This window comes from Lampris incognitus, chromosome 17 (assembly GCF_029633865.1).
Source record: "Lampris incognitus isolate fLamInc1 chromosome 17, fLamInc1.hap2, whole genome shotgun sequence".
NCBI lineage: Eukaryota > Metazoa > Chordata > Actinopteri > Lampriformes > Lampridae > Lampris > Lampris incognitus.
This window is the reverse complement of record NC_079227.1, coordinates 29,544,150-29,560,585: the sequence shown is the minus strand read 5'-3', so window position 1 is coordinate 29,560,585 and position 16,436 is coordinate 29,544,150. Positions and strand designations below refer to the sequence as shown.

At 49.4% G+C, this 16,436-nt stretch overlaps 1 protein-coding gene across 1 annotated transcript in view; it reads left to right on the top strand.

Annotated features, from left to right (window-relative positions):
• Positions 1-15,891, top strand: part of cacna1g (calcium channel, voltage-dependent, T type, alpha 1G subunit) — a 181,439-nt gene extending 165,548 nt beyond the window's left edge. The window contains exons 34-41 of the mRNA XM_056297388.1: positions 1,035-1,113; positions 1,553-1,674; positions 2,486-2,902; positions 4,848-4,991; positions 8,038-8,160; positions 10,028-10,223; positions 10,630-10,799; positions 13,783-15,891. Of these exons, the coding sequence (XP_056153363.1) occupies positions 1,035-1,113; positions 1,553-1,674; positions 2,486-2,902; positions 4,848-4,991; positions 8,038-8,160; positions 10,028-10,223; positions 10,630-10,799; positions 13,783-14,862 (2,331 nt within the window). The 3' untranslated portion in view covers positions 14,863-15,891. The remainder of the gene's footprint in view (positions 1-1,034; positions 1,114-1,552; positions 1,675-2,485; positions 2,903-4,847; positions 4,992-8,037; positions 8,161-10,027; positions 10,224-10,629; positions 10,800-13,782) is intronic.
• Positions 15,892-16,436: the final 545 nt, after the last annotated feature.

The window sequence follows — 16,436 nt, the reverse complement described above, 5'->3', positions numbered from 1 at the left end:
CCTTTTTAATGGTGGAGGGTGGGATGTTAGGTGTCGGGAGTGAGGCGTTAATGAATTAAGACAAACGGCGACATTTTGTAATGCTCTGATCAACAGGACTTGAGCAAAACAGAGCTCCGAGTGTGTCGGCAGCAGCCTTTGATACTATCTATGCAAATGAGGGAAAGGGAGCGATGGAGCACGACTAAGATAATTCCCCCTAAATCCTGTCCGAATGTGCTCATAATTACTAAATCCATTAATAAGCAGGCGAGGAAGAAGCCAAACACAGATTATCACTGACAGAAGCAGGAAATCCTTAAGCTCTTTCTCACCTCTAGCTCAGCCCTGTCTTTATCTAAACCCCGTGTTCCCTGTTCGGGCTCAGCAACAACCACAGCATGACTGCCCTTCACATCGTCTTACTGACTGTTAACACTTGTCCTCATTCTCTCGTTAATCTTTTACAACGTCATCTCAATCCCTTGTTCTGTACTACCAAGAATTACCATTCACTACTTTATTCTTTCTTATGTTATTATCGTAATTAAGTCATTTAATCACTCTGCCCATTAAAGCCTCTCTGTCCCATTGTAATCTACTGTATGGAACCCGGGCGGCGCGGTGGTGCAGTGGTTAGCGCGGTCGCCTCACAGCAAGAAGGTCCGGGGTTTGAACCCTGGGGGTTTCCAACCTTGCGGGTCGTCCCGGGTTGTCCTCTGTGTGGAGTTTGCATGTTCTCCCCGTGTCTGCGTGGGTTTTCTCCGGGTGCTGCGGTTTCCTCCCACAGTCCGAAGACACGCAGGTCAGGTGAATCAGCTGTACTAAATTGTCCCTAGGTGTGACTGTGTCGGCCCTGTGTTGGCCTGGCGGCCTGTCCAGGGTGTCTCCCCTGCCTGCTGGGAGAGGCTCCAGCTTCCCGTGACCCCAGTTGGAATAAGCGGCTTGGATAATGGATGGATGGATGTAACCCATCCTTACTGGTTTACTTAGCCTTGGATTCCTCTCCTCTAATGTGTAACTCATCCCTCTCTCCTCCTCTTGTCTCCCTGCAGGTGGGGAATCTGGGCCTTCTCTTCATGCTGCTCTTCTTTATCTTTGCAGCCCTGGGAGTGGAGCTGTTTGGTGACTTGAGTAAGGACACAGAAAACTCACCCCGTACATCCACCGGGCAGTCGCACGAAATGCGAACACGCACGCAAACACACACACACACACACACACACACACACACACACACACACACACACACACACACACACACACACATGTGGACGCACAGCCTGACTTGTGACCAAAAGAGCTGTAAACCTCCTCACCTAGACACATGTAAAAGCATGAAAGGAATGTGTAATCCTTTCCTCTGAGGGGTTTGTCTGTCTGGTGTTAATTGCTTCCTTAATTTCTCTGTTGAAATCCCATGTCAGTCTGTCTAATTGAAGCTTTTGGCTTTCAGAGAAATAGAATTGAATTATAGCGATTTACATTTTCACTTTATTACCTTTTCATTGCAAAAAAAAAAAAGAGGAACTCTTCCTCTCTGTCTCTCTCTGAATCCCCCACCGCCTTGTAGTTTGTGATGAGCTCCACCAGTGTGAGGGTTTGGGCCGCTATGCAACGTTCAAAAACTTTGGCATGGCATTTCTGCTGCTGTTCAGAGTTTCAACGGGGGACAACTGGAACGGCATAATGAAGGTAAAACTCGTTGAAGCCAGTTGCACTCGATTCAATTCCTTTGGATAATCATGACCTGGATGAATGAGAACATTCACAGACTCATTGAAGCACATTTAGTTAGATACACAGAACTGGGCCGGCGAAGGGTTTGGATGACCACCCTCTTATGGACTTAATTAGCAAGCATAGAAACAAGTGATGTAAGTCACAGTAAAGAGGACCGATTTTAAAAAATGGGCTGACTGGGCGTCCGGATAGCGTAGCACTCTGTTCCGTTGCCTACCAACATGGGATCCCAGTTCGAATCCCTGTGTTACCTCCAGCATGGTCGGGCGTCCCTACAGACACAATTGGCCGTGTCTGCGGGTGAGAAGCCGGATGTGGGTACGTGTCCTGGTCGCTGCACTAGCGCCTCCTCTGGTCGGTTGGGCCACCTGTTCGGGGGGGGGGGGGACTGGGGGAATTGCGTGATCCTCTCATGCGCTACGTCCCCCTGGTGAAACTCCTCACTGTCAGGTGAAAAGAAGCAGCTGGTGACTCTACATGTATCGGAGGAGGCATGTGGTAGTCTGCAGCCCTCCCCGGATCAGAGGGGGAGCAGTGACTGGGACGGCTCAGAGAGCAGGGTGATTGGCCAGGCACAATTGGGGAGAAAAGGGGCCCCCCCCCCCAAAAAAAATTGGGCTGATTGTCGGAACAATATAGCATGGGTTTTACTGTGTCAGACGTATGCTAGATCATGAACTGACCAATACCAAGTTTCCACAACTGGTACTTGACTGAAGTTAGCTTCTAATACTAAAATATATTCCCCCCTCCCCCTCCCCAGGACACTTTGAGGGACTGTGCCCATGACACTAGCACCTGCTACAACACTGTGGTCTCTCCCATCTACTTTGTCTCCTTCGTCTTGACCGCTCAGTTTGTCCTGGTCAACGTCGTCATCGCTGTCTTAATGAAACACCTAGAGGAGAGCAACAAGGAAGCCAAAGAGGAGGCGGAGCTAGAGGCGGAGCTGGAGTTGGAGCTCCACCCGGACGGAAGAGATGGAGCGAGGTCGCCCCAGCTCAACCCTCTGGCCCTGGGAATGGACAGGAGTAGCTCAGGGGGCTCCCCCTGGAGGTCTGGAGGAGGAGACAGGGAGCGGGAGAGGCCAAGTCCGGTGGACTCTCCTCCTGCAGATATACCCACAGACTCAGTACACATTAGGGCAGATCCCCCTCCCTGCCTGGATCCACCATTTGAGGTGAGGGGCAATCTGTGTGTATGCGATTCTGATATGTGTGTGTGTGTGTGTGTGTGAGAGAGAGAGAGAAAGAAAAAGTGTGGATTTGCCAAAATGTCCTCCTCAATCTTGGAGTTAAAACTCAAAAAGGTCCTCACAAATATTACTGAACATCAAAAACACACTCACAAATGCATATACACATATACACTGTATGGACAAAAGTGTGTGGACAGCCCTTCTAATGAGTGGATTTGGCTAGTTCAGCCACATCCATTGCTGGTAGGTGCATAACACCAAGCACACGGCCATGCAGTGTTCCATTGTCTGGTTGGTTAGCCAGCACCTGCTTGTCAGTCTGGAACTTGGAAGACCCACAGGATCTCAGCTCTGCTGTTCTCCACCACCTCTGATGGTGTCACCAATTTGGATGTGGGGACTTCCTGTCTGTATTCAGTACAGATGTTCCTGTACACTACCCCAGCCACTTGGTTATGTCTATCAGTTTATACTTTCTCAGCTAGCATTTTACACCCTGCTACTGTATATATATATATGTGTGTGTGTGTGTGTGTGTGTGTGTGTGTGTGTGTGTGTGTGTGTGTGCGTGTGTGCGTGTGTATGAATAATAAGAGAAAGTCTGGGTCAGACTGTTTTGTTCAGTGCTCAGTCAGCCGAGGAATGTCCTTTCTGACTTGACAGATGCTCGGAGCTTATTTCCTGCTGAGAGACCGGCTTTGAAGCCAACCAGATGACCCCTATGGCTCTTGTCATTAGTCTCATTTCTGGCAAACCATTAAAACCTCCAGCCCATACCGAGAAATGCTGAGTAGGCTAGATTTATAACACGAGATAGTATTTTTTTTATAGGAGATGGGAATAAAGTTTTCATGCATATCATCATTGTTAAAATATTTATTGCGCCGAACCCGTACGATGAGGGTTTATACGTGCACAGGGACTGTCACCAATGCCGACTGACTGTGTGTGTGTGTGTGTGTGTGTGTGTGTGTGTCTGTGTGTGTGTGTATCTGTGTGTGTGTGTGTGTCTGGCTGCTCCCTGTAGAGGACATGCCAGTCATAGATAGGTCACAGTGCCATGGGAAAGCTGGGCCACAGGGCTTGTTGTTCACTTCTGCAGCTATTTCCAGAGAGCCCGGAACTTTTTTTGGATAGGAAATAGAGGTCTTGTTATCGTTACGGCTCTCTGTAAGATGTTATCCATCTCTCCTCTTGCACTCTCCCCAAAGTGTGGTTAAGCTCCTATCTCTTCTCTGTCCCTGTGGGAGCTTAGGAGTGCCGCGGTGCTCTAGTGCCCTCTTGTGAGGGGAAGTGGTGAGTTGTAGGTGCTGGGTGGCGATGAGGTTGTCTCATCGCCACTCTAGTAATAGTTACAACTATTACAGTTAGTAATTAGTAATATTTACAACTTATAGATACAACTATTACTACAGCATAATAGTTACAACATGTAAAGACAAAGCTTTGATCTGACAGTGATTTTGATACATTTAATCTTATCCGTTGGTCTCAAGAAACCAAGTAATCCAGTTCTTCTTTGTTTGTTTTACTGTCGATTTGTGGTTATGTATCTGTTTGTGCCTGTGTGATCTCTCTGAACTACTCTTTTCTCCTTTGATCTCCTCCCCCTCTTTTTAATTTTTCCTTACAATACTCCCATTTACTCCAAATCTGTGCATGTATCACTTTCTGCACCTCTCTCTCTCACACCCTCCCCCCTTCTCTCTCCCCCCCTCCTCTCTCTTTGTCACTCTTTGTCTATCTAAATCATCTGCAAACATTGTTACTGTTACTAACAATACTGCACAACTGTCAACATGTCTTTTTGCTCACTTCTTTCTCTTTCTTCCATTCTCTCTATCTTGTGCTGTCTCTCTCTCTCTTTTCCTCTGATTCCTTTCCTCCATTCTTGTTCCTGCATTCTCTGCTTCTCCTCTGTGTTCAGCGGAGGGCAATGTTTGACTCGGTCTCCCTGGTGATCCAGGGCTCCATGGAGGGGGAGCTGAGTCTGATGGACAACCTGTCTGGCTCCATCTGCCACTACTACGCCTTGCCCCCTCAGTCCAGCAAGCATGGCACCGACAAGAAGGTCAATAGCCAACCCCCCCCCCCGATAACCGCCACTGATCACTGATCCCCTACTCTCATCTCATGTGTTATGCCTGGTGACCACAACCAGGTTTTTCATCACTCTCCATCACATGAGCTGCATAATTTATCTAAACAATTCAAGTCAGTCACAATTATTAATGTTTTAGATAGATAGATAGATAGATAGATAGATAGATAGATAGATAGATAGATAGATAGATAGATAGATAGATAGATAGATAGATAAATAGATAGATAGATAGATAGATAGATAGATAGATAGATAGATAGATAGATAGATAGATAGATAGATAGATAGATAGATAGATAGATAGATACTTGAGGTTTTTTTTTTTGCCATAACTCGTACATCAACTACAAATTCACCTCAAAGCATCCAAATTCATCACATCTTAAAACTGGTGTACATTTGTACACACACATATATATGTGTGTGTGTCTATATGCGTATACATAATATATATACACATATATATCTGTATGTATATGTGTATATATGATGTATAAATATATACATTATACATGTGTGTGTGTGTGTGTGTGTGTGTGTGTGTATATTTATACACACACACAAATGTATAATGTATGTATACATCCATATACGGACCATAAAGATACCAAGCAAGTGACGTGTTCTTGGCTTCAGAGTAATTACACATAATCCCACTGAAGATGATTTTATATAAGTGCTGTTACCGTGGCAGTATTCTGCCAGGAGCCAGCAGTGTGCTGTGGCGTTATTATACTTGATACAGCACTTCTCTGCTATGATAGCTATTTGCATTGGTGTCCCTCTGCTCTTTTTTACTGTAAGTATAGGGTGGTGTTTAACCACAGCACACTGCATCATGTTCTGCCTCTGCCATGATGTCATCCCTCACTCACATCTCCTCTCACTGACACTGAGTCATTGACACTGAGTCAGATGCTTGACAGGACTCTGGTCGAGTCCAGCAACCTCAATCACATGGTGTAGAGTTTACTTCAGAGTGCTTCATCTTCACAATCACAGATTTGTGTGTCTGTAAATGTGTGTATGTGCATGTGTATATATATATATATATATATATACTGTGTGTTGTTTGCGTGGGTGTATGTGTGTGTTGTAGCCATGTATGAATGTGCGTGTGTGTGTGTATGTGTCTGTGTGTGTACCAAAAACATCAATCAAACACAATTTTGCGATAAAACCACCAATGAGCACAAGCAAATGGAAGAGAATTTCGAAGTATGACATGTGCACTTCCCACACACACACACACACAGAAAACACACACACGCCCGCGCGCGCGCGCGCACACACACACACACACACACACACACACACACACACACTCAGACAGAGCAGTCTGTGCTGTGGTGTCCCAGTGGGTAGGCTGTGGGTTACTGAGTCGGTGAGTTGTGCGACCCAGTGCTGGTTCCTGGTGTGGAAGCAGACATCTTGATCAGGTTTCATTGGCGTTGCAGAAACCCTCCTAACAGCTCTTAAACAGGACTGACCCACAGTTACTGCCCCGGCAGTAACCCCCCCCCCCCCCCCCGGGTCTCGCTGGAATAAGTTAGCGGACGACTCCTCCGGCGTGTGGAGGCCCCTGGCCGCTCTCGGCGTAGCTGGCCCGGCGGCTCGCCTGTCAGAAAGCATTTCCCTTTTCAAGTCTGCTGGCTGGGGCAGGGCCAAAAGTACAGCAGCCTCCTTTAAGGAGATGTGAGGCGGACCAGGGGTCTAAACGCTCGTGGTTAAAGAAAGCCTGTGTAGTGCCGTGTGATGCATCATTTAACTGGTAGAAGCTGGGGTTTCTTGGGAACATCTAATTTATCAACGTGGACGTGTGGCGGCGCTTAGTTTTTCATCATTTGGCCTGTCATTTAACAGCTCCGCTCTTCTTCATCATCCAGCTTATGAGACTCTTAATTGGATGTCTAACTTTGTGTGTCCGTATGTGGGTGTGTGTGTGTGTGTGTTTTTGTTGCGTTGAAAATGATGAACCGCTGATGTCTGTGAAACATGTAATGTTTTTAAAGGTTTCTTAAACGACTTAATTCGTTCACTAATCTGTTCTGCCCTTTTGTCTTACCTCCTTCATCATTCGCGTGTTTGGCACACCAAGCGTCTGATTTTATGTAACATCGTTTGTCTCCCCCTCCCTTTTCTCCCCAACTGTACCCGGCCAGTTACCCCACCCTTCCCAGCTGTCCCAGTCTCTGCTGATCCGGGGAGGGCTGCAGACTACCACATGCCTCCTCCCATACATGTAGAGTCACCAGCCGCTTCTTTTCACCTGACGGTGAGGAGTTTCACCAGGGGGACGTAGCACATGGGAGGATGACACTATTCCCCCTCCCCCCTGAACAGGTGCCCCTGACCAGCCAGAGGAGCCGCTAGTATGGCAACCAGGGCACACACCCACATCCGGCTTCCCCACCCGCAGACATGGCCAATTGTGTCTGTAGGGACGCCCGACCGAGTCGGAGGCAACACGGGGATTCGAACCGGCGATCCTCGTGTTGGTAGGCAACAGAACAGACCGCCACGCCACCCGGACGCCCGTCATATGTCATTTATGATGATATTCATCATGCCAAAACTTAGATGGCAAGAATACCAAAAACAACTTGGGATTCAACTTGAGACTTGTATTTCTCTTCTGAGTCCCAGGCTAAATTGATGCCTTGCTTTAAACATTCCCCCACTCCACCCCCGCCCCCCCTGTGTTGCGGCCCTGCTATGGTGTCCCCATGTGCCGTGTGTTGAACATGTTGTCTCTAGTGTGTATTTTCCCATTAGCGACATGCCTTTATTCCGTATTGTTCCGATATGTGTGTGTGTGTGTGTGTGTGTGTGTGTGTGTGTGTGTGTGTGTGTGTGTGTGTGTGTGTGTGTGTGTGTGTGTGTGTGTGTGTGTGTGTGTGTGTGTGTGTGTGTGTGTGTGTGTGTGTGTGTGTGTGTGTGTGTGCGTGTGTGCGTGCGTGTGTGTGCTGCATGAGTTTGCTCTGCTCACCAGGCATTGTCTCTTCCTGCCTAGATCCCTCTAGCGGAGATGGACGCGCTGTCTCTGGGCTCTGAGAAATCCTGGTCCCTAGCTCTCGCCGACGACTCGCCTCCCGACGAGTCTAACCCCCTCTTTCTAACCAGTTTGGACCGCAACGTACTGACAGCTCCTCTGTCTTTCTCCATCCTCCTCCTCCTCCTCCTTCTCCTCTGCAGTATCTTGTCGTGTTTTTTTTAATTTTTATTATTATTCTTTTCTCTCCCAGGGCGCTTCCAAACCCACACGTCCCTTGCAGGCCTGCTGGTGCACAGGCTTGGGCTGGGGCATCCCCCACTAGGTGTCGCTCTACCTGCAGGGGACTGCGGTCCGTTGTGCAGAGGGACCATGTGCCTCTGTGACGACGGGAGTTTGTCCACAGTGGGGCCACTTCCTGTCCTCTGAGGCTTGTCAGTGAGAAAGAGGACACGGGAGAAAAAACAGAATGAATCGGGGGACTGATTGGGTTCATTAACAGCCGTTTTGGCTCTTGAATGCTCTGCTCGCCGCCCTGTAGTTCTGCGTCCTGCACCCAAACGCTTCGCCGCAACCTTGGCCCATGGGCGCGCGGTGCACCGATCGATCAGTATGTGATCAGTTTGAAACAGTTGTCTCGTCTCCTTGGTCCACAGGTGTGGGTTACACCAAACTGCACCCCACTCACTGTTAATTGGACTTTGGTGTGATAAATACCCAGAGGGGTGGGGGTGGGGGGGTGGATGAAGGCCCACGTGGAGTTGAAAGCCCCTGGAGCGTCTAACTGTGTGCTCTCCTTTGTCTCTCTCTCTCTCTCTCTCTCTCTCTCTCTCTCTCTCATTCCACCTTTCCAGCCTGGTGTGTGTTACGTTCCAGTCCAGTCCAGTCCAGTCCAATAGAGTAGTGCGCCTCCTCGCCTGCCAGTCTGCAGTTCTCGCAGTCGCTCTCATTCTCTCCTCCTTCTCCCCCTCTCTCCTGTACCCTACTTTTCTCTTGTCTCACATGCTTTCCGTGTGTGTGCGTCTTTTCTCTTTGTACTCTCCTGTCCGTCCCCTTTCTCTCCGTTTCGTGCTGTCGACTGTCTTCTGAAGCCAGTGCTCAAACTTGTCAGTTTTGTTGGGGGGTTTCGGTCGCTCTGTGGTCAACGTAAATCAGCTGTGTTGTCTGGCGTGTGTGTGTGTATTGCGACAGGGGGCTGCCCCGGCTGACACACATTCACAGAGTGGTCTTTCATTCAGTCCTCACCAAGGGAATTAGTGTGGACGAATGCATGCGGGGGCGGCACGGTGGCGCAGTGGTCAGCACAGTCGCCTCACAGCAAGAAGGTCTTGGGTTTGAACCCCGGGGTTTTCCAACCTTGGGGGGGTCATCCCAGGTCGTCCTCTGTGTGGAGTTTGCGTGTCCTCCCTGTGTCTGTGTGGGTTTCCTCTGGGTGCTCCGGTTTCCTCCCACAGTCCAAAGACATGTAGGTCAGGTGAATCGGCTGTACTAAATTGTCCCCAGGTGTGTGTGTCAGCCTTGTGATGGCCTGGCGGCCTGTCCAGGGTGTCTCCCCGCCTGCCGCCCAATGACTGCTGGGATAGGCTCCAGCATCCCCGCGACCCTGAGTAGGATAAGCGGCTTGGATAACGAACGGATGGATGGATGGAAATGTATGCGGTCATCCCCTCAATCTGGTGTAAAAGTTCAACAAAATAGATCAACAATTACTAATTTGAATGTATCGTGGTCCTGCTTCTGTGATTCTGTTCTGTGGTGTGGTTCAGCTCCGTGGCGGTCAACTCTCAACCCCGGATGTGCAAAACTTCTCTGTTGCCATATGTGTATGATGATAAAGACTACTGCCCATGGTTAGCATGTGCTGTATAGAGCATGTATGTGAGTCAGAGAGGAAGACGGAGCGTGAGAGAGAAAAAGCCTCATACAAAGACTGTGATTAATGGTAACCCCCCCCACCCCAGCTCCAGATGGAGGCTGACTCCCGTCTCTCTCTCTCTCTCTCTTTCTGCAGACGGAGCAGCTTGATCCTGGGGAGCCACTGGAGGACAACCTGCTGAGTGTCAGGAAGTCCGCTGTGGGCCGCACACACTCCCTGCCAAATGACAGCTACATGTTCCTCCCAGTGCAGCCCTGTGGGCTACCAGCCCTGGCTCCGGCACAGGCCCGGGGGCCCCAGCACATAGACGGGTGCCAAAGGGGCCAGTCAGGTAAAGTATGAAATCAAGTTCAGTGGAGCATACCTAGAGAAAACACAGCGCTAGACTGAGCCAGAGGACTGCTCTCTAACCCGGCGTTGTATTTATTATGTGGAGATAATTTCCCAGAGCGGATAAAGTGAGTATATCACAATGTTCTCTTGTAACTGCCCTAGGATAGCAGTGTGTTATATAAATACCAACTCTGAGGGATAGTTTTATGTTTTTAACAACGGGTCATTACAGCGGGGTCGAGGGACATACAGCGTGCTGGAAGACATTTATTTTTTCACGTTGGGTTGAATCCAGTTTGGAAGGTTCTGGTCATTATTTTTTTACCACGTCTACATGCTAACTGTGTATGGAGGTGTAAACTATTTGGTTAATACACAGCGATGTTGTTGTTGTTTGTGGGCAGGCTCCCGTAGCTCTGTTCGTTCCCAGCCAGAGGATTGTTCCCAGCAGCTGACTGTTCCTACGGACCTCTTCAGACCCATCAGCCCTCACAGCCACTCAGACTCCGAGGGTATACCACGCCTGCCCCTGCCCCGACGTACTCATACACTCAGCCGCACGCTCCGCAGACAGGTGACACAGACACACACACACACACATACATCCCGCAAACACTCTTACACATGTGTGCACTCATCAGTACTTGTGAACCAGCAGGCTTTAACTTGGTTACCTAAGCAAGTGGTCCTCGTTCCTCGGGTACCTCCAGTACTGCTGCCCCTTTTCTATGCTACCACATAGTTCATACGTTCACCTGTTGTTCCAGTTACTCCAGCCTCCGATCGGGGAGTTTCCCCCGAGCCATCCCGGTCACTGCTCCACCCCCTCTGCCGATCTGGGGAGGGCTGCAGACTACCACATGCCTCCTCCGGTACATGTGGGGTCGCCAGCTGCTTCTTTTCACCTGACAGTGAGGAGTTTTGCCAGGGGGGCGTAGCGCGTGGGAGGATCATGCTATTCCCCCCCCGGTTTCCCCTCCCCCCCGAACAAGCAACCCGACCGACCAGAGGAGGCGCTACTGCAGTGACCAGGACACATACCCAGACCCAGCTTTCCACCCGCAGACACGGCCAATTGTGTCTGTAGGGACACCTGACCAAGCTGGAGGCAACATGGGGATTCGAACTGGCGATCCCCGTGTTGGTAGGCAACGGAATAGACCGCTATGGGAGTTTTTACAGCTGGAGCAACAGGGGAATGCAATGAACTACCTGGTAGGACCAGTGGGACTGGTACCTGGGGACCTGAGTGAGAACCACCGATGTCTTTAGCGCCAAAAGCCGTCGTCTTGCAGCGTCCTGTCAGTGTCTGTGTGTGAAGGCAGCTCTCTATACATTATTTATGTCATTTGATGGTCAACGCTGTCCAAAATCTGTCTTCACTGGTTCTCCTTTCTGCTTTTCTAAATGCTGTCACTCTTCTCTCCTCTGTCTACCTTCCCCTTTTCCCGTGCGTCTTATATGCCTCTAATGACTCACTGTCTGTCCACTCCGTCTCATCCCCCATATTGTGTCTGTTATTCCCGGATCGCAGCTTAGTTGGGTCCATAAGCCACCAGACCCGGAGCTGCTGCTCCAACACAGATACTCCTGTTTCTGAAGCAGCGAAATATGGCAAACTTAAACTACCACCGGGCCTTTCAGAAACACCAGACTTCACATTCATCCTCAAACACAGATGGACACACGCACACCGACGCGCCTTCATGCTGACGTGCATACACAGACCTACAGACAGACAGCCACACACGCGCATTACCTTCCCTCTTCCCCCATCATCATCATCGCTCGCCCATCCAGATGTTTGTCTGTCTGCTGCTAACAAGCCACCACAGTACATCCCATCTACGATAATACAGGTAGCGTTTCAGTCCAGGTGACCGAACCATAAAGCAGTACAACAACTAGAACTAGACTGTGCGAGCCCGGATTATTTCTAAATAGTGGTACAGTGAATTGCTCTACCCATCTTGTTTCATGTTTACAAGTGACAGGAGCTGGCGTCGCGGGAACATGGCATCACAGGACTTTGTCATTCAGTAGAGCCAGATGATGCTGTCGTTAGGCCACGAGCCGGAAAATTTAGCCCACAATTCAGTGCACTTACCGCATCACTTACAACAAAACTCAGGGGACTGCAAATGGAAAAGCAAGTTTTGTCCGTACGTGTCTGTCCATTTTATACACACAGTGCTACTGTGACAGAGCGTTTGTTAATTTATTTTAATAAAGTACGATAGAGTTTGAATGATAGATATTTGTCAGCCTTGGTGCGTAGTTGTTATACAGAACTTTGGAAACATGTCGATAAATGTGTGTCTGCTGCTAGGCGGGACAGGGAGGTGACTGAAGAGGACAGTGTTTTGCTGCTATGTCCCGTTATTGACTATTTTGTAACGTGGTTTAAAACAGTTGCTCTGTGCAGTGACAGCAGTAAGGGGACAGGTCTGGTATGCTATACTATCTTTATCCACTAGATGTCAGCGTTGGCACACCATTGACACTTCGACAGAGAAACCCATTACCCACACCGCTTTAGCCCAAAACTCATGAATGGCCTTTTCCCCCAGTCTACAGAATTTCAGACACTTAAATGGGATCCAGTAGAAAGTAATACAGTAACCACTGCTGTTCGTTTTGTTTCTGAACCCTCATTGTGGTCTAAGTGGGATGAGATCATGCCATGAGTTCATTAGGGCACTTTATGAGTTTCAGCAACCATTGTGCGAAAAACCTGAGCGAAAATCCTTCCGCTCCAGGATACATATTTTTTTTACAGCCTTTGCCCATTACCCTCTCCCTCCATTTTGGTGTCATAAAGTAGGATCATATAAATGGCCAAGGGGTTGAAATAAAGGAGTTTGATCTTTAAAGTTCACCAGGGTACCATCTGGGTTTTGACGGTACTCTGGTAGAAGAGCCTCTTGGAAAAGAGGTCACAATGACGACAGGCCACAGGCTTCTGGGTGAATGGGCAAGGGTTGCTGGTCTGGCTCAGAGTGCACTGTGTCAGCCGCTGCTCCGTAAATTGCGTCCCTCTTTTCTGCTAATTACAATGGAGGAGTAAAATCCTTGGAAAGGCATTGCATTACCGTCATTGGGACTCATAGTGCAGCTGTGACCCATTTGCCCCTGGGAGGTAACACAATGCAAATGAGAAAAAAAAATATGAAAAAAAACATTCAGTTGTTTCATAAGATGTTTTCCTCAGCTTCTTGCTAATAAATCTCAATCTGGAATTGTGCAATGCAGTTTAACATCCAAATATGTATGTCCAGATATATTCTTGAAAAACACTGGAAGAGGAACTTTCACCTCTGTTAGAGATGGAGAGGACGCTGAGAGCACGCTGGCTGGACTGTTCACTGTGACCCAAACGTCTATTGGTCATCCTCACCAGATCACCTCACACTAACTAGTATCCCCCTCTCATCTCCTCCTAACCCCTTAACCCCCCAACCCCCTACCCCTGGTCTCCCCCGGTCCCGCCTTTCTCCAACCTTTTCCTCCATTCTTCTCATGACCTCTACCTACCTCCCAAACAATCTGTCCGCCAGGTTGCAGTGTCTACTGATTCTCAGGAGGCCCTGTGTACAGATGAGGGGGAGAGCGATGGGGGTCTCCTGAACGTAGCCTCTCTGGGCATCCCCCACTCCTCTTCTGCCTCCTCCTCTTCCTCCTCTTCTCCTTCCACCCGCTTCCATCAGCAGCAGCAGCAGCAGCAGCAGCCCTCCCTCCGCCTCCTCCCTGCGACCCCGGGCGCATCCCCTGAACCCACATGCCCCAGCAGCGTGCACACACAGCATCCCCACCGTGAGCACTACTGCCTCATCTCCTACTTGCCTTCCTCTGCCTCCCCCCACTCCTCCCCCCCCTCTCTCTCCTCACCCCCTCCCCTCCCACCGGCCAGATCACACAGGCAGGAGGAGGCCTCGGTGGACCGGGAGGTGTCCCTCATCACCCGGGCAGGCCTGGCTGACAGCGATGACATCATCAGGGCTGGTGGGGAACCACAGGATGGAGGCACACAGGGTTACCATGGTTATGAGGTCTGCTGCGACAGACGGAGCCCGTGCCTGAGGCAGCTCAAGAGGTTCCACAGCGCAGACACACAGGGGCGCAGCACCCTCCTGCCCCGGCCACTCCCTTCCAACTGGCTGGACGACCCGCGGCGCCACACGGTCGAAGTGTGCTCCTCGGTGGAGCCCAGCCCCCAGTGCAGCACCACCTCCACCTCCTCCGGCTTTGTGTCGAGGGCGGACAGCCTGCAGATCCAAGGCCAGGCCTCCACCCAGACCAGCCTACCCTCGCCCCGACGCAAGAAGAAAATGAGCCCTCCTTGCATCTCTGTGGACCCCCCCGATGGACTGGAGGTCCAGTCTGGCCTTCACACAGCCTTTGAGGGGCTTGGGAATGCGATGCTTGGAGGACTGGGGGGACTGGGGATGCCCCCTCCGCTGCCCAGCCGGGACACCTGCCTGAGGAGGAGAGCCCCCTCCAGCGACTCCAAGGACTCCTTTGATCTGGGGGTTGGAGAGGGGCCGGGGCAGGACGGGGGATCCCCAAACCCCAACACCAACCCCAAGCTATTGACTCTTCCCAGTTTCTCCTTTGAGAAGACGAGCTCTGAGCACTGAACACTGACGCGCACACCGTTCACACAGATACGCACACACAGACGCACACATGGACCTGTACACGCGCGCGCACCACGAAGCTGGACGAACGAGACCTCTGCCTAAACACACATGCAACCGACCCCACACAGTCGCACACATTCAAACGCACGATGCACTCGGTGTATCTGTGATGGTGATAGTCCTAGTAATAAAGCTGTAGAGAGTAATAATGGTAAACCTACAACAAGCGGTAAAAACAAGCTCGGTTTCATAAAGCAGTGCAGTACTGTAGTTGTGTGACCGTCCCTTGTCTTTGTATTGTTACTGCCACAATGAAATGGACATGAGAAGGACACGGCGACCCGAAGGCGAAACAAGACCGCCCGCGATCATGACTGTTCCTCTTCAACTGTGCCTGCATGCCACCGGCTGCAGGCCGACTCCGAGACCTCCGAGACGATGTCGGCACCGGGGATTTATGGGTGGTGCCTCCTGGGGCCACCATTGGTACTGCCTGGTGTTGTACAGAGTGGACTCGGCCCACTCCAAAGGGCATCAGTAGAGGTACAAAGCAATATGAACGTTTTAGAGACACTATTTTCTTAAATTATTGGGCCATAGTGTTTGTACAGGATATAGAAGTTGTTTTTTTTATTTCATTATATTTTTATTTTGGTGTCTTTTGTGAATTTGTGTTTTTTTTTCAGTTTGTTCGAAATGTTTTGTTTTTGTCATTTTTTTTCACTGTAGGATATTTCTAGCTTTCTTGATTTACTGAAAGTGAACATTTTTCAAAGTGCTGAGAACCATGTATTTGTAGGAATAATATATAAATATATAAATATATAAATATATATATATATATAAAAAACAAGTCATTAAACTGAGCTTGGATTTTTAAGCACAAGCATTAAACCATGGTGGTTTGATTGTTACAAGAAAAGTGGAGAGGTTTGTGTGTTGTGGACTGCATACTTGACAGTTGTGTGACATGCAGCTCTGCAGGCTGTACATCCAGGAGGAGAAAAAAAAAAACCAAAAAAAAAAACTTCTCATAGGAATTTGAGTAAAACTTCTATTCACAATCGACATGCTCTTGCAATCTCTTGTATCGCTTGATGTCAAGTTCATTTTATTCTCCAAACTAAAGCCGAAACTCGTGCTTCCCACTCCACACTATGTAACTCAGTTCTTACGAAACGCTTTCATAGATCCGTTCATAGCGGCCAGGGTTACCCCCCCATCCCACTGAGGTTTCCGGTTTCTTCTCCTCATAAACACATACTGCCGTTCTCACTCGAGGAGCTAAAGGAGTCGTGGGAACCACAGCATTAAGATAATACATCTCAGGAGCAGCTACAGCATCCTACGGGGCCATTTTCATGTCCACTGTTTTCATTTATTGGCCGTTCGTGGTCATGAAAGCTGAGAAGTCAACATCATTATGACTAGCACGAGGAGCATGGCAGGTGCCTTATTTATATGACGTTCTCATTGTTGGGTCCCCCCCCTTCCCCCCCCCCCCCCAATTGTACCCGTCAAATTACCCCACTATTCCGAGCCGTCCCGGTCGCTGCTCCATCCCCTCTGCC